The sequence below is a fragment of the Capricornis sumatraensis genome, chromosome 4, assembly GCF_032405125.1.
Source record: "Capricornis sumatraensis isolate serow.1 chromosome 4, serow.2, whole genome shotgun sequence".
Taxonomy (NCBI): domain Eukaryota; kingdom Metazoa; phylum Chordata; class Mammalia; order Artiodactyla; family Bovidae; genus Capricornis; species Capricornis sumatraensis.
In genome coordinates, this window is record NC_091072.1 from 147261309 (window position 1) to 147279555 (window position 18247).

General features: G+C 49.0%; 1 protein-coding gene and 1 pseudogene across 2 annotated transcripts; both read right to left on the bottom strand.

Annotated features, from left to right (window-relative positions):
* Positions 1-2051, bottom strand: part of LOC138078781 (transmembrane emp24 domain-containing protein 7-like) — a 14823-nt pseudogene extending 12772 nt beyond the window's left edge.
* On the bottom strand, positions 1675-17665 carry PEX5 (peroxisomal biogenesis factor 5). Of its 2 annotated transcripts, XM_068971256.1 has the most exons (16): positions 17629-17665; positions 16807-16969; positions 16454-16489; positions 15994-16126; positions 15432-15563; positions 9740-9845; positions 9126-9216; positions 8622-8732; positions 8275-8367; positions 7654-7773; positions 4997-5140; positions 4728-4798; positions 4138-4350; positions 3745-3910; positions 3283-3440; positions 1675-3027 (listed from the first exon to the last, which is right to left on the bottom strand). In XM_068971256.1, exons 2-16 carry the CDS (start codon positions 16951-16953, stop codon positions 2826-2828), a joined length of 1923 nt encoding a protein of 640 aa, XP_068827357.1. In that variant the 5' UTR covers positions 16954-16969; positions 17629-17665; the 3' UTR covers positions 1675-2825. The 2 variants fall into 2 exon arrangements, with proteins under 2 accessions (XP_068827357.1, XP_068827358.1); XM_068971257.1 differs by lacking the exon at positions 8622-8732.
* Between the last annotated feature and the right edge of the window lie 582 nt (positions 17666-18247).

An 18247-nucleotide genomic window follows, 5' to 3' on the forward strand; every position in this document is an offset into this window, starting at 1 on the left:
CCTCTCCCTGCACTCCAGCTCCTTCCCCTTGGACTGCACCGGCTCTTCTAGCTTCAGATCAGAGACTTTGTCATTCCTCCTGGGACCTCGACCAGGCTCCCACCAGAACCCCTCATACCACTGGCTCCTCCCACTCAGACCACCTCCTGACAAAGGCCTTTCCTGACCACACTGTCTAACGTTGCCCCCACAAACCCTCCACTGTACTCTCTAGTGCAATGTGCGATTTTGTTTCTTCAAAGCACGTTGACTGAGGTTTTCTTTTTATTTGTGCATTTGGCTGCCCTGGGTCTTAGCTGCAGCATGAGAAATCTTTAGTTGCAACCTGTGGGATCTAGTTCATTGACCAGGGATCAAACCCAAGACCCCTGCACCGGAAGCATAGAGTTTTAGCCACTGAACCACCAGAGAGGTCCCTGAGGTTTTATTTACTTGTTTATTCTGTTGCTCCTTCAACTAGTACATTAGCCAACTAGTTGAGAGCAGGGACCTTGTCTGCCTTGTGAATTGCATCCCTGGTACCCAAAAGCATCTGGTTCATGATGGGGGCTCAATAAATACTGGCTGAATTTGATGTGCCTCAAGATGCATCTGGCCTTGATGAGAAAAGCATCCACGTGGACATCTTCATGCTGCCAAACACAAGGCAAGCAGATCAACCTGGAGATTTTGCTTAAACCAGAAGTTAACTCAACTCCTAGGCTATTTACTCTGCCAGACACGTCTCCTTATCTCCACACCACAAACTTCTGTATCAGCCTGCCCAGCCCACTCCCAGACCTGTGGGCCCTGCACCACTGCCCTTCAGAGACCCAGGTGGCAGCAACAGCTGCTCTCCTCCCCATAATGTTGTTTTTTTTCTATAAAAGTATTACACACGCACTTAAGGAAATTTGTAAATTAAAGAGAAGTATGACAAAGCCGGGCAAAAGTTCCTCACAATCTTGACACATTTAACATACTGGTAATTTCTTCTTTTCAATGCATTTTCTTCTTGAGATGACTTGTAAAATGTTTGCTAACCTTTTCTTTCTCATTATATTGTTAGCTTTGTCGTTGGATGTTGTTCCCTAAATATAACTAAATAACTAAATAATATTTCACTGTCTGGATTACTGAACCAGTTCTCTTTTAGACATTTCAAATTCTAACATGGCCATAGACATTTACCTCCAAATATAAATATGCATATTTTAAATTTTTTTCCCTAGGATACAGACCCATCTTGATATGTCTCTAGTTTCTGATAAAACCCGGCGAAGCCCACATTGAAATGCTGGCATCTCAATGCCCTAAGCATTGAAAAAGACTACTGAAGTCTTTCCATGCAGTAATTTGTAATAAAAAATACGAAGCAATTATATTGTACCCCATATTTTTCTGTATTGAAGTAACACAAGTAAAAAATGCGTGACTGCTAAACACCTGACTCTCCTGCTAAACCATCAGCACCATGAACACAGCGACCCTGACCGTCTCATCTGTGTACCTCCCGTGTATTAGGTGCTGAATAATTACTGGGTAGATGCTGGGTAATCAATGTTCCAGTGAGAATTTGAAAGATAAAGAGAGAAAAACTGTTGAACACCAACTTCAAACAGCGACTCCCCTCCCACCACACCAGCTGCACACCCAGTAGCAGGACTCAAAGCCATGTCAGTTTCATTTATTCTTCATACAAATATTTTACACCTTTATTTTTTAAATCATTTACACATATTCATACAAAGAAAAATAAATTTCAGGATGGAACCTTGGGACCATGGTAGTTTAAAAAAAAAATCTCTCTGGTCATTAGCTACTGAAGACAAGGCAAGCGGCTTCGTGGCCACCTCAGGCATTTTTGGGGTGAGTGTGTCTCCTGGCAGAATCCATGCTCACTCTCCCCCTGTGGAGGTGGTACGGGGGAAGAAGGAAGGCAGAGGCTCAAGGTAAAGCTGAATCCTCTCTTTGTTGGGGATCTGACAAGGTGGCAATTTCTGAACTAGCTTGCCAGAAGAGCTGGCTCAATTCTGACTCACAGGCCGTTCTACGCGGAGGGGGATGGCCATACTCGGGACGGTCCTCGTCCCTGCTCTGTCCTCCCTCCACAGGCCCCAGACCAGAGCCCTGGACCTGAGCCCATCTGGTCCCTTTGAGGCTCAGTCCACAACAAGCCTTGCTCCCCACTCCCCCCACCCAAACACTCTGCAGCAACTGACCCCGGTAGCCCCTGAAGACCCCTCCTGCAATGATGCCCATCACTGTGTGCAGCAGCAAACAGGAAACCCAAGCTGCACCCAGGGGAGGTCCAAGGATGACAGAACCACAGGTACCCCTAAAAACCTGGCTCCGCTGAGCCAGATCAACACTTCAATGTCATATGCCGCCCTAGACACGGTCATCACAGAGGTGCTCGGTAGGACCTGCCCCACACCACTGCCTGAGGAGGCTGCGTGATTATCAACTCCTGGGAAAGGTCGGGGGAGGACAGATGTTACAAATGTGGCAGACCCATCAGAAACGGCAGCTGATGACAACAGTTACCCTCTATCTTTGGGTCCTAACCAAAAAGCAGCACCAAGAAAGGGCATGATGAGCAGAGATAGGGAGCTGGACGGACAGCCCTTGAATTACCAAGGGCTCCAATGACACGGCTCCCTTTCCTACAATTATGCAGGAACTAGAATGCAGACTACCCACCCCTACGCGGAGGTGGTCCCTGAGAGGCGGTACCGCTTGTGGTCATCAGCCCGCCCCCTTGGTAGGCCCATTTGGGGAGAGGGAATCATGTCCAGCGCAGGGACCCCTCCAAGCAGACACTCGCAGGGCAGCTCATCCCACTGTCACTGGGGCAGGCCGAACATCGCCAGGAGGGTGGGCAGGTCCCGGGCATCGGCTGCCCCATAGGCATCACTCTGGCCTAACATGGACAAGGCCAGACGCAGGGTGCTCCAGATATTCTCTGACATGGCACCCCCTTCACCCCGAGGGCCCCGACTCTTCCTCTGCATGTTTAGGGCCTCCAGAAAGTGCTCCACAGCCTCCCTGCAGGGCAGAAGCATGAGAGCTGGTGAGAGGACACCCAGGGAAGGAGGCAAGTCAGTGGGCGAGGGGAGAAAGCAAGCTGGGCCTGGTGGTCAAGTAACAGATCAGAGAAGGAGGAGCCAGGGCCCATGGCAGGGAGGAGTTCATTCACTCATTCATTCATTTATTCAGTCACTCATTCATTTGTTCACTCACTCATTTGTTCATTTGTTCATTCATTCATTCATTCATTCCCTCCTCAGCAGACACTCTTACCGGTGGGCCCCAAGGTTGATACAGCTGATGCCCAGGTTGTACCGAGACCGGATATAGCCAGGCTGGAGCTCAAGGGCCCGGCGGTATGCAGCTACTGCCTCTTCACTCTGGTTTCCATTGGCCAAGGTGGCCCCTAGCTTATTCCACAGCAAATAGTCCTAAGACAGAGATGGCCAAGGGTTAGAAACACCAGCCAGGCTCAGATCCAACTCTGCCCCATCTCCCCTGGTTCCCCACTCTATTTCTCCAGCGTGTTACGATCCCATTCCTGTCTCCACTCACCCCTGCAGACTCCCCTAAGCCCAGATGAGCTTGGACTCCCACCCTTCCCTTCCCAATTCTCCCAAGGAAACCAGGACGCAGAACTGGAAGGAAACACCCCGTGACACTAAGGTCCCATCAAATGACACCTCCCTGGGACACGGAGTCAGGGCCTCTCTCCCCTCCTCCCCAGATGCTCACGTCCGGGCGGACACTGAGCGCAGCGGTGAAGCAGTCCACCGCCTTGTCATACTCCCCGCTCAGGTTGAAGAGGACCCCCAGGCCACACTGCACGTCAGGGTCGATGGATGTCGGGTCCAGGCGCACAGCAGCCAGGAAGAGCTCTTTTACTTCAAGAAACAGGGAGCTGGGTGAGGAAGACAAAGATGCAGAAAGGCAGGTGGATGGATACGTCTATATTCCCAGTACTCCCGTAACTAGCCCACGATGCATCCGTCCACCTGCACCCTTCCTTCCTTCCAACTGTGAGTCTCCCAATCCCCTAGAACTGAGCGGCAATCTACTCCAACTTCCACTGTCCAGGTCCTCCCTCTCCCTGGTCACAAATAGCCACCCCAGGAGCCCCTCACTCACTCGGACAATAGGGACCCCAGGATGCGCTTGCTGGAGCCCAGGCCCACCCCACCGGCCCCCTCTTCCCCAGGTGCCACCAGGTGGGCATAGGCCGGCGTGTAGCGTAGCCAGTCTCGCAGGGTCTCACAGGCCTGCCGCTGCAGGGACTCGTTGGTGAAGCTCACAGCCAGTGCCATCAGGGCCGTCCGGTTGTCTGGCTTTAGCTCCAGGCACCTGTTTGGACCGAGAGGGACAGGGCTGGTCTCAGCAGCGGCACCCTGCAATCCAAGCCGAGAGTTACCTGCCAACTCCCTCCATCCAGATACAGAGGAATTCCCTACTGGTGGGTCATTAATAAAGTCACAGATCTGAGAAAGGGGACATTTCAGCAGCTGAGGAATCAGCCAGGGTCCCCCAAATAAAACCAAAAGCTGGGGAGGGAATGGAGACAATTATTCCCAAGTTCACTCCAAACCTTAGAGTTTCATCATGAAAAAAAAGCTCGTTAGTGGCCAGAAAGATGACCAGGACCTGTCATTCTAAACGCTGTTTGTAGAGCTGCAAGACCACCTCACCCCTCCCTGACCCGTGCCTCTCTTCAGAGTACTCACTTCCGCAGCGCACTGATGGCTAAAAGTTCTTGCTCGTTCTCTGCCTGGGTGGTCCCCAGATACTGCCAAGCCTAGAGAGAAGATGCCAGATTTCAACACCCGTGTAGTCATTGTCCCTTCCTCTGGCTCCCCATGGACTCACCATCTCACTCCCAGGCCCCCACCCGAGGCCGTCACCCAGACCCTAACCCTTGTGCACCACCCGCTTCGGGGCCTCCCTCAGACTGGCGGAGCCCTCTCTAATCAGGTCAGAAGGAGGAGCCGCTCACTTCCATGTGCTTGGGGTCCTGCTGCACGGCTGCCTCGAAGAGCAGCACGGCGTTGGGCAGGTCCCCCTCCTGGAGCCGCCGCAGCCCCTCCTCGAAAGGCTGGGGGTGGTCCCGCAGGGGGTTCTCTTCCTCAAAGTGGTACCCCTACAAGGAAGAGGAGCCAGGTGAGACCCGGTCTCAGGAGGAGCAATCTCAGAGGGAGCCGCTACGGAGCAGTGGGAATGAGAGATGACAACCAGGACAGGCAAGAGGCGGAGAGGAAGCGGAGGGCCTCCACAAAGGGATCCGGAGAAATGCTGGCAAACCCTTCATGTCATGAAGGAGACTGTCCGCAACCACATAAAGTCAGCCCATGCTGCTACCCTGCTCCCAGCAGCTGGAAAGCCTGGCAAACTCTGATCCACACTGCAATTAAACTTATTTTTAGGAAGTCTTTATTGGCTGATATTTCCACATCCTTGACTCCTCAGCACTGGACAGAGCACATTTCTTAACAGGATCTGCTTAGGGTATGAGATAAGCTCTCTTTAGCTATTCAAAGGGCTTTTCTTGTTATCTTGCAATAGTGAGATAATATATAAAGGAAATGTGATTTGAGGCTCTGCTATTCAAATGCAACTCTCACCCAGCTCACAGAGTCCTGTGCATACTGACAGGATAGTATGTGTTCAAGCACTTTGAAAAACTTAATTTATTCTCCAGTTTCATTCTTAAAAGTTATTAGTATTAATCTGTATCTGATAGTAAATGAAAGCTAAATTCCAAAATCCTGTTCTAAATTCCACATCCTGTTCTAGTGGAGGTGTTCTCATTTGAGGGGTTAGGATGCTGTTGTGCTGAGTTCTGTCCTGGGGCCGTCCACGCAGCAGAGAGGTGTTAGGTAAACTGGATTCCTAGCAAGCGTGTGACTGTGACAAGGGAACAAAACGCTCCTTTGAGGAGAGCAGGGGTCACCACCACAAAACAACACACCAGAATGAAGACAAGATACAAAACACGGGACAAGGCCCTTTCTGAATACACTTAAGGACAAACCAGAATAAAACTATGAAATAAGAACATAGATGAGGCCCTTCTTCACTATCATTGTGAAAGAGCTCAAGAACCAGAAATGCTTAATTCCTGCCAGCAAAGTTCTAAACCACTGTAAGCCATCAGATGCAAATTATTTGTGACAGATAAAAATTAAATAATTACAATGGAGATTTAAGAAATACGACATACAGGAGATGGACTTGGGATGTTGTTTCTCAGTCACTAAGTCATGTCCAACTCTGTGACACCATGGACTGTAGCCCGCCAGGCTCCTCTGTCCATGGGATTCTCCAGGCAAGAATATTGGAGTGGGCAGCCATTCCCTTCTCCAGGAATCTTTCCTACTCAGGAATCGAGCCTGGTTCTCCTGCATTGCAGGCAGATTCTTTACTGTCTGAGCCACCAGAGAAGCCCGTGACAACCTACAAGATACAGGCTAAGCCTGGGATCACTGTTACAGCCTAAAAAGTCTAACCATTAGGCCTGATCCACTGTCTGGTCTGCTCAAACTTTCATAGGATCATACTGCACACTCAGGATCACTACCAAGTAGAGTGTATTCCATCACAGAATTTTGGCCTTCATTTTAACAGTCTACAATAGCTGCTCAAGGTATGGCTGCAGTTTTGCAAATTTAAGGACCATGAATAAAAAACTTTACATTCAGAGACCCATGAATTCACTTGACAGAGTCAGAACCACATCTGAAAAAAAAAACAAAAAAACACACTACTACTGACATATAATTCAATAACAGCAAAAGGCAGATAAAATCCGGATTGTTCATATGTGATAATAAAGTTTAGCATATTTTTGTGGAACATTAATTCAATGCTTCTAATCCTAATTTTGCAATATCCCACCCAAGGTATCAATGATGTCAAAACAGGGTTCAAGAATCTAAAAACAGGGACGTCCTTGGCAGTCCAGAGGTTGAGAGTCCGCCTTCCAGTGTAGGGGACCTGGTCGGGGAGCTAAAATTCCACATGCCCTGCAGCGTGGCCAAAAGAATAAATTAATTTTTTTAAACAAATAAGTAAATAGATACTAAGTTGGAGGGCAGAGATGGCCTTCTACCTAACATTTTCTACCAAAGGAGCTATCAATGTTCTTCAAATGCTTTCAACCAACCTCCAAAGCAGAGCTCCTTCTTCTTTGCTCTTAACGCATCATGTGCAAACCTCTGTTTCAGGTACTATGTCACTTATTATTGTTATTAACTTTTATATCCCAAGAATAAAGAATACTTTCAATGACTGGAGAAGAACATGGAGTGACCCTAATGGTAAAGAATCCACCTGCCAATGCAGGAGATTTAAAAGACGCAGGTTCGCTCCCTGAGTCGGGAAGATCCCCTGGAGAAGGGAATGGCTACCCACTCCAGTATTCTTGCCTGGAGAATCCCATGGACAGAGGTGCCTGGCAGGCTATAGTCCATGGGGCCGCAAAGAGCTGGACGCCACTGAAGTGACTTAGCAGGCTAGGGAGTAATCCAGGCTTCCTTTTCATGGAAGGGGGCTCAAGAAAATGATTATTTAAATGTGGGTGCCCTTCAAATTCAGGATTAAAGGAGAGACAATAAAAGAAGGAAACCCTGCAATGTGAAAACAGCCACTTCTCACCTTGTCATAGGAAGCGGACGTGAGGTCATCATGGTCAGAGAGCCAGGGGTGGGCCTCAGCGTCACGCTTTGCCATCTCCTCCAACTCTGCCTGCAACTTGTCCCAGAAATCGACATCAGACTGTAAGGGAGGGAGGGCAGATAGGGAAGAAGGTCCACTGTGACGGCCCCGCCCCGCTCTCAGTGCCACTGCAACGGGCTCCCCGTGCAGTAGCTCTTCCTTTCCCACGTGTCTCAGATCACCGGAGAGCTTTCCTTTGCTGTTCTTCCCAGATGCTATTTCCAGATCCTGACTCAGTGGTCTGGGAGGCCCAGGAACTGGTGTTTTTGACAGGCACCCACACCATCCCATGGCGAAGGAGATGGCAACTCATTCCAGTATTCCTGTCTGGAGAATTCCATGGACAGAGGAGTGTGGCAAGCTACAGTCCATGTAGTTGCAAAGAGTCAGACACGACTGAGTGACTATCACTCACACTCACATCCCATCCCAAGTAATTCTGACACAGATGATCCAGAACGTTATGAAATACAACGTCTGTCATCTCTAGCGCTGGGACACCCACTCTCTCCACAGGAGCATTTCCTCCTGGCTTGGTCACACTTCGCCAGCTGTTCTCACCTCTATGGCCGACTTGGCTCGTTCAAACTCCATATCGAGGGCAGACGTGTTTACTGGTCTTGTGAACTGGTCAACCCAGGCCTCTGACGTGCCCTGTAACAAAGCAGGCTGGTCATAGCACCACCACCAATTTTCTACCCACTAAACACTCAATGAACACCCATTGGACACCACCAATCTGGGTACTTCTGAGAAGAACATTCTCAGAATCTCTTTCCCGCCCACTCAGGACCTGGATGCTACCAAACAAGCTGGCAATAGGTTCCCTTCACCCTCTGGGACCCCAGAGCCCACGGCCGGGGGCACCAGCAGCTCCGGGGTGGGGCTGGGAGGTGACAGGAGCCTACCTGCTGCTGAATAAACTCTGCCGCCCACTGCTCTGCCTGAGCTCGGCCTGACCCTGCGCCGGACTCCAGGGACACCTGCCCCTCGCCAATCTGCCGCACGAATTTCAGGAACTGGGGCACAGAGATACACACAGGCCACTTGGGAGAGGACTTGCAGGTATGCCCTCTCGACCATGCCCAGAGGAGCCTGCGCTGACCCCTCCCCCTGAGGACCACCTCTAGCTTCAGACAAGATATGCTAAGGACCCTGGAAAAAGCGGAGAGCAAAGAGAGGGGGATCTCTGGCTCTCAAGATGGGAGATGGCACAGAAAGGACAGAGGGTTAGCAGGCAAGGAAGTGCAGGCAAGAAGACTCGGGGGAAGAGGCAGGGCCCTAAGTCTCTGCTCCCCAGAGAGGAAGGACTGGACCCCGGGTCCCAGCTCTTTCTGTTTAAACTAAACGGGGGTAAGGAAAGGGCTCCCCTGACTTCTCGGATGAAGCAGCAGCGGTGAGATGCAGCTCACCTCAGAGTTAGCCAGCTTGGGGTCATCCACCTTGGCCACAAAGTCACTGGCTGTGTGCTGCAGGTCCTCCTCGGGCTGGTACTCATCATACCTGGAGCAGGCGAAGATGCGCTAACTGTACACGTGGGTCTGCACTACCCTGCCCTCACCATTCCCCCCTCCCCACCCGCGGTAGTTAGAGTTCTCATCGGGGAACAGACAGGGTGACCACACTCCCACGAATTCCACTTTACATTAAAGAAGGACCTCTGGGCAGGAGGGGCAGAGCACTAGCTACACGCTTCTACCTCTCTCTTCCCCAAACCATCTTTGGGACAGAGAGAAGGAACAGACAGTTAGCAGGCTCCAAATTAAAGGGAAACAGGTGCGTCAGATAAAGCTATGAATTCTTGGTACAATACTTAGGGTTCTTGATTCAATTTCATTTGAAACATAAATGAACTGGGGTAATAGTACAAGTGGAAGCCTTAGGGTAGGTAATGAAGGGGCTGCAAGTAGGTTTGAGGATGTGGATGGAGGAGCTTGGGGGCACAGGAGCAGACAGGGGGTTGAGGGAGGGGACTGTCCACTGCTCGTTCCACAGAGCCCATCCAGAGAGGAGAGGCTGGACTCACCAGCGATCAGCGGCAGCCGTTCCCTCCGGCTCTCCCAGCCACAGCTTCTCCTCTGACTGCTCCAGGTACTCCTCAGCCCAGCGGGCCGGGGACACGGACAAAGGGTCTGCAAGGAGCAGAGAAGTGAGCAGTCAGCAAGGGAGCAGGAAGGGGAGAATATGAACCAAGTCAAGGCAGAATCCCACAGACGCCCCTGGTCAAAAGAAAACACTACCAAGTTTTCAATATCCAACCTACTCCCCAGGGGCCTGGGGGACAAATGTACTGAGTTGGGGACAGGAGACCAAATGAGGCGGCTCAGGAGAGGGTTATGGACCAAACCCTTTTTGTCTGAAATATAACAGTGCTCACTAAGACACCAGGCGCCGGGCCTCCGGCTTCCTCAGAAGTGATGCGGGGACCTCAGGGGACCAGGGAGACATGGGCGCTCCCACTCCTTAATCAAGCCTCTGTCTGTCCTCTGTCTATACAGTTCACGCCCTCCAGACCACAGGAGGCTCGCATTTCATCCTAACATAATGTACCACCAAGAGAATCTGAGGAGCAGAATGCTGGAGTCAGACCTAGAGATGTATGGGTCCACTCTGCCCACTGGACCTTTTTTTGAGATGTAACATACAGACATGAAAGTATGTAGAGCAGGCCAGACTTAGGTGTGCTGCGTCATTAATTTCTACCTATGGACACACTCCAGACCACGGCATGGACCGTCTCCAGTTTCCTCGCGGGTTCTCACAGGCCCCCACAACCACCCCACCCCGGGATAAACACTATTCTGACTTCTGTCACTTCTGACTGGTTTTGAGAGCTACGTTTTTCAGTCTAATTCCAGAAATTGTCTCAGAAGCTCTCGTGACAAAGGTTGCAACAAGGCAATCTCAGAATAAACATAACAAATGAGGCTGCTGAACTTTTCTCAACCTGCAGGACTTTGCTCTTTACTACTCTGAGGCCAGAAATAAAGAGAGAGAGAGACAGACAGATTAAAGGATTTAAAGGGGCCCTAAGGATTTAGTACACGAAGTGAATGATGGGCTTGTGGTCTTCTTTCCTTCTGCTCTGCCCTCTTGCCCTTACACACGGTCATCCTGTCTTTTGAAGCTCTGTCACCACTTTTAGCACCAAGGAGGCAAGGTGACCTTCTCAATATTGATTTATAACAGAACTTTCTATTCCACTGAACTGACACTCTGTCTGAATAATTTCAACAAGTTAATCTCAACATCTGAGAAAACAATGCCAAAATCTGAAAAAGAAAAAAAAAAATCAAGACTCACAGATATCATCTAATCATAAATAATGAGTGACTTATTAACAGTAAAATGAAAGATACGGTTGACAACTTTTTTGATCATGGACTTGGTCTCTTAATTTCAAGAGCTCCTAACATTTATATCCTGATTTCCCTCACTGGCTTTTACAGGCAACATTTCTCTTTCCTTTGCCCCAGCTAGACTGTTGGCTCAAGTCTGGAGACCTAATAAGGAAATGCCTAATACCCCTATCCTGTTCTGTTGAAAAATAACCAGTCCCTTCTCCTCACCCTCCAGTCATGCCTTCAGCTGGAATGTTTCACAAAAGCATATTCTGGCCACAAATACCCCTCGAATTACAGAGAACACCAGTTCTGTGCAATCCTCCTTTATAGGACAAGAAGCGACAAAAAAAAATACAAAATGACCCAGACTCTACAATGGACAAGAAGTTTAGGGAAAAAAAAAAAAAATCCCAGAGATGCATCATCATCAAAGAGCCGTAATTTGGTATTTAACCATACTAGCCATGAGATTCAAGATTTTCTGGCATTGGGAATCTACTCCAACAAAGGATGTAAAATAAAATAATCAAAAGAATACTACCTGGCCTTCAATGCTTTTTGAGAAAATCTTATAGAAAACCAGATCCATCTGCTTGCCTGTGAGATTGAAGGACCTAAGGCCTGCTGAGTGGGAGGGACTATCCAAAGTCAGGAGATCCTAGAGTGATACCCAGCAACCTAACCTAGATACCAGACATCTGACTCAGAGCCTCCACCTCACTTCAATTCTCAGTGTGTGTTCATCTCATCTAGAAACATGAACGCCAACTCAACAGTCAAAAACTCAGAATTTCCTACCTCTATCTATGGAAGTTTCCACATCTGCTAAATAACACAGTGGTCTAGAGGCAGGTTCTAGGGCCTTCCTTGGCGGTCCATTAAGAATCCGCCTTCCATCGCGCAAGACACAGGTTTGATCCCTGATTCGGGAAACGAAGATCCCACACGCTACGCAGCAACTAAGCCCGCATGCCACAGCTACAGATCCCGCACTCTGCAGCCCTCTCGATATGACCAGAGAGAAGCCTGTGTGCGCGAACTAAGACCTGACACAGCCAAATTAACTCATTAAACTTAAAAAAGAAAAAGAAAAAAAGAAGGCAGGTTCTAGGGTCAGCCTACCTGCACTCGGATCCCAACTCTATCACTGACTCACTGTGCGTCTCCTGCCCCACATCTCCCTCCCCACGAATCAGTCAACCCCCTAAGTTTCTAAGTCCTTATCTGTGAAATAGAGATAATAATAGCTACCTCACCAGGATTCTTGTGAAGACCAGATGGGATAATGCCAGTGTAAAGCACAGAGTAACAAGTATAAGCTACTATCATCATTCCTGCCTGTTCAAGGCAAAGCCATACAAAAGTGGAAACATCACAATGAGATTATTATTCCTTTTATTCCACAGCCTTTCTGCTGCTATCAAGGGGAGAGCTGTCGCCAATCACCATCTGCTAATTCTGGCCACTGGTCTTCCTATGAAAGAGCAGCTTTATCTCTCATGACTGTCATGTAAACCCCACACACCACGTTACCTGAGGCAGTCTAAACTCAAAACCCCTTAAAGATGTTTCTCGTCTCTAGAGCTGAGCAATCACAAGATAGATAGTTATGTGGCCCAGAAGATTGCCAAACAAGAGGGGAGGGTTGGAGTTCCATCAGGAAATACATCGGACTAAAAAATGAGCTTCATGTGGTAATGGAATAATTCTGAATCTTGACTGCAGTGATAGTTACACAAATCTGCATGTGAAAAAACTACATGAAACTATAAACACACAAATAAAAGTAAGTAAAACTGGAGAAATCTAATAAGACACATGGATCATGGCAATTTTCTGATTTTGATATTGCACATAACAAACAAATGCAAAATATGACCAACGGTGAAAACAGAGGGAAAGACACACAGAAACTTTCTGTACGTGTATTTTGCAACTTCCATAGGAACTATATTTCCAAATACAACATTAAAACAAGAAAAAACTGTTTCCTTTTAAACTAGATTCTGGAATCCTTACAATGGAGACTTAAAAATAATAAACATTTAAAGAATATAACCTTCTCTCATCTTGAAGTCTACTTATCCACAAAGAAACAGGCTATGTCACTATTCTGAAAATATCAGCCATAAATGCTATGAGGTTAGTGTCCAGGGATTCCACATCCACAGATTCAAACAATTACAGATGGAAAATATTCAGAGGGGGTGGGGGGGCAGGGGAATTCCAAAAAGTTCCCAAAAGCAAAACGTGAGTTTGCCCCATGCTGGCGACTATTTACAAAGCATTGGCACTGTATTAGATATTATAATTAATCCAGAGATTTAAAGAATATGGGAGGTTAGGTTCTATGCAAATATGACGCAATTTTACATAAAGGACTTGAGTATCCACAGGGGTCCTGAAACCAAATCTCTGCAGATACCACAAAGGACTGTACTAGGAAGTCAGTTCCTTCTAGTTCTTTCTGCCAAATCTCAACTCTTTCATTCAATAAATCCTGAAGGGCCACTACATACAAAGCAATACACTACTGCAACAGAGCATTTATACGAAGACAGATCCCACATAGCTCAACTTTCCTTTCCAGCTTTCCACATCCTTGCCTCCAGGAAACAAGAGGAGGAAGAAAGAGATCTCCCAAAGAGAATTTAACACATAAAACAGGTCCAACACGTTTTCTAAAGTAGCTCTTTATTTACAGGATAAGGAAGATTTCAGTGGCTCCAAGCACTTGAGTAATTGTAATAACAAAAATCTCATCAATAATAACTAAAAACTCATCCTGAGTTATCAAAAATGACTGATGCTCATGAGTTATAACAGAAGTATCTCTGTAATAAGAGACAGCACTTAAAGCTAAAGTTTGTACAAAACGGTGAGTACTAGTCTGGTGGAGGGAACTTTATGGTTAAAGCTCAGATTTTCCAGTTGGGGCAATTCCAAAGAAGATTCTCAATGATAGTGTAATGGTTCTAAGTACAGACCTAGAGTCAGACATAAGTTTGAGTATCATCTCTGTTACTGAATGATAATCAGACAAAATATTAACCCTTTCAAAACTCAATTTCCATGCCTATAAAATGCGGGCAGAATATCTACCTTTTGTCACTGGGAAGCTCAACTGGCTTTGAGAATATAAAGTGCCCAGAAACCAAGAACACTCACTATTCTTCCTTAAACTCCAATGTAAAAGAGCGAAAGGGAGTCATGATAAAAGAGACCAGCAGCTTTATTTTATTTTAGTTGCTAGATTTGGGGAGTTTTCTCCTGTGCGTAGAGGAAGGTCTATCTTTAGGACAATAAAAATGATCGGGGGTGGGAGGCACCCATTAGGTCATTAATTGTGTCATGAAAATTCAGTAACTATGATGACAGGAGGACCCTGAGAGGCCAGAATCTTTGTGACTTTCTCCCTTTATCTCTCCTGTTATTCTTGATTTCTTAAATGGAAATAGCCCAACAGTGCTCACTTTGAGAGCAATCAGGAAAAGCAAAGCTGAAGAGAAGGCCCTTGCTCAGGCCTGTCCTCAGACAGGCTGAAGGGAGAAAAAGCAGTCCCACAGGGTGCGATGACCTTGGACAACTCAAAGATGGAAAATTAGGCTGGGACCCTGAAGAGCTTAAGATGCAGGCCTGCTATGGGTAAGCCTACCAGCTCTGGAATCATTCAAACCCAGAGTCCAATTCCAACTCCACCACTTACAAAGCCATGATTCCTTGGGCAAACTACTTAATCCCCCAGCCTCAGTTTTCTTATCTATATACTAAGAATAAAAACAGTAACAACCTCAAGGGCTTTCAGGGCGATTAAATGGACAATGCCTTTAAAGCACTAAAACAAAGCCTAGCTCATGGCGAAGTAAACATTACCTAATATTATTAATTTTTATTATCATCACCAAGACCGTACACTTCAAGCCTTTGAACTCCACAATTCCATTTTCCAAGGCTCCAGCCCCGCTCAGGACGACTTAATGCCAGAATCCCCAGGGATGCCGTGAACAGCTCTTTCTTCCTAGGCAACACTGCTACCCATCCAATCCGTGGATCCTCTCCACCAAACTACAATAATAAAGTTCCAGGTAACAAAGAAGAAAACCTAACTCCTCGTGTTCTCTCTCTCCTCCCAGTCTCTCAACCAGTTCAAACCCACTCCTCTGCATAAGTTTCAATTCCCTATTACCATCTAAGAGAAACCTGGTTCAGTGCCCTATAGAAAAGTCATAAAGGTTCAAAAAGGTCATAAGCAGCTGAAATCACTCTATACATTAAAATGAATGCGGGTTTAAAAAAAAAAAACATCAATGAGGATAACCGTGTAGAACCCTGCACCACAGGAACTATTTTAGATTTTCCCATGACAAGCCTCACCTGTAACTTCAGAGATGAACTCTTGGGACCAGTCAGTCTCATTATACTCCTGAGTGACATCCACAGCGTCTCCAGCTGCGAGAAACTCCTGGGCCCAGTTCTCGGACAAGGCCAAGTCTGCCACACCAGGAGCTTGAGAGAGAGAGAGAGAGAGAGCTGAGGAGAATACACATCATTCCATCAGGCCTCAGGAGCCCTGTTGCTGCTCTTGTTTAGTCTCTAAGTCGTATCCGACTCTTTGCAACCCCATGGGCTGTAGCCCGCCAGGCTCCTCTGTCCATGGGATTCTCCAGGCAAGAATATTGGAGTGGGTTGCCATTTCCTCCTCCAGGGGATCTTCCAGATCCAGGAATCAAACCCACATCTCCTGCATTGGCAGGCACATTCTTGACTGTCTGAGCTAACAGGGAAGCCCTGAGTACATGTGAAAACACTCTACTCTATTTGTCTCCTTCTATAACTCAGTGCCCCAATATCAGCAGCTTCCAAATACAAAATCCCTTTGTCTCCATCTGCCCAGAAAATGGTGATTCCCCTCCCTAACACCAGAACCTGGACCCACCTCTCTGGGGTGCCTGGCGGAAGTTTGACTGTTCAATCTCCTGCATCTCAGCCAGGAGGTCATCCATCTTGAAGGTCTGAGGGGCACGGGACACGAGAGGTGCATTCTGGTCCTGGAGGAACTCAGCCACCAACTGTCAGAAGAGAGATGGTAACGCGAACCCAGCAAGAAACAGGGGCCCATTCCATGAGGGACACAAACGTCAAACACAAGGAAAGGGAAACTCAGAACCCATAGATTTGGAAGCACTCAAAGAATACGTAAAGCGGCAAAATTCTGTAAAGCAATTATCCTTCAGTTAACAAATAAGTTAAAAAAAAGAAGCAAAAACAAACAAGAAAGCTGAGGCAACTCTCATTGGATCAGGGAAGTCTGCAGACTGAAATACGTGTGAGCCAAGTTTAAAGTAAAAATACAGCGAGCAAACAAAAAATGAGACAGGAGAGACTGGTATATTTACCTCATCTTCAGAGGCTACCCCCAAAGGCTTAGAGACCTAAGACAAAAGAAAGAGAGATGATATGATACAGTAGTGAAGACCACAGACCCATAACTCAGCCCTGGGTAAAAATTCCAGCTCTTCCATTCACATGACCTTGGGCAAGTGACAAAACGTCTCTGAGCCTCAGTTTGTTCATCTACAAAATGGTTGCCTTCTGCTATACAAAGTCGTTCAACGCCTAATACAGTAAAGCTGACTCATCAGTAACTGCTATTATTTGAAACACAATAAAGCAAGCATTTATCCCAAAGCGTGCATCTGGACAATCCATCCCAAGTCGCCACTGGGGTTTCCACCGCAAAAGCACTCACCGCTTCCGAGGTTGGGGCTCCTGGAGGCCAGGGGCCGGGCCTCAAGCCCTCCTGTCGAAGGGCCTTGTCCTGGGTGAAGTGGCCGGCCAGCTTCATGAGTGGGTTGGCACCCCCACATTCCGCCTCCACCAGCTCCCGCATTGCCATGGTGACCGCCGGCTCTCTGATGGGCAGAGGTTTGGACATGAGGTCCAAGAGCCAAACCCTTCCCCAACCCACAACTCTGCCCAGATCTGGGGGAGGCAGGCAGACGTCCGTCCCAGGTGATTGGCCGCGGGCCACTGCGCCTTCTCGGCTTGCCCCCACCTCTGCCAGGAGTCGGGGCGCCGGTGCCCTCCTGCCGCCCCTCTCAAAGGCTGCCGCCCCTCTCAAAGGCTGCCGCCCCTCTCAAAGGCTGCCGCGCTCCGCCGGGGCCTCTCCAGCGGCCTCCACGACTGCGGTCTCAGGCAGGGGGACGGACGGCGACCGTCCCCCACAGACGGGCCTGGACCCCTAGGAACCAAGGGTGACCATTCCGCAGCTGAGCTGTACGCGGAAACTGGCCGGGCAAGGAAGAGGGGGCACGCCGCGGGGCAGTCAGTCCAGGCTCCCATACCCCTGCAGCCAGGCGAGCACCGCGGGGGGGCCATTCCCGCCCCCTAAGTCACCTGGGCCCCTCCCCCTGTTCGGCCGGTCGTGGCCCACCCCTCCCGCGCTCCTAGCACCCCATCTCTCCCGCCCCGATAGTAGCTCAAGCCCCGCCCCCGCGCCCCGCGAGGACACCGCAAGGGCGGGGGGAAGACAAGGAAGGTGTCCTCGCGCCCCTCGGGGCCCAGAGCTCACCGCCGCGCGCGGAGCCGCACGATCAGGCCCGGCACCTGGTGCTGGCCAGAGGGGACCGGAGCGGAGGGGGCGGGGAGCCAGGGGCGGGGCTAGGGCTTAAAGGGGCAGTGACCGTCGCGCGGCCGCCGCTGTCCTGCGGAAGCTGTTGGAGGGGGGCGGGGCTTTAAGTATGCGGCGCAGCGTAATGGGCGGAGTCATGGGTCTTAAAGGGGAAGAGCGCCTTAAAGGAGAAAGTCTTGGAGCGTCGACTAGGCGAGCGTTCGAAAAGATCGTGGACGCTAGGACTTATTTGATGTAAATCTCAAAGAAGAATGGAGCAAGGAGGGCTTCCTGGGCTTTGTGGGGAAGCCGAGCACGCGGATCGTGGGCTCAGATCGTTCTGCCTCTTCCCGGGGGGCGCACTGTGACCCCGGCATGTTCCCTCCCTTTCTGGGTCTCGGTTTTAGAGAAAGGCTCTAACGCAGGAATAGTGGAGGTCAAATCCGGGGCCTTCCCCAGCCTTCCAGGCCTTCCCCAGCCTTCCAGGCCTCCCCGCTTCCAAACTGCCCCTAGCAAGACAGCGTCACAGTTTCCATGGTGACAGAGGCCTGCCCCCGAATCCCTCAGCCACATCTGCGTA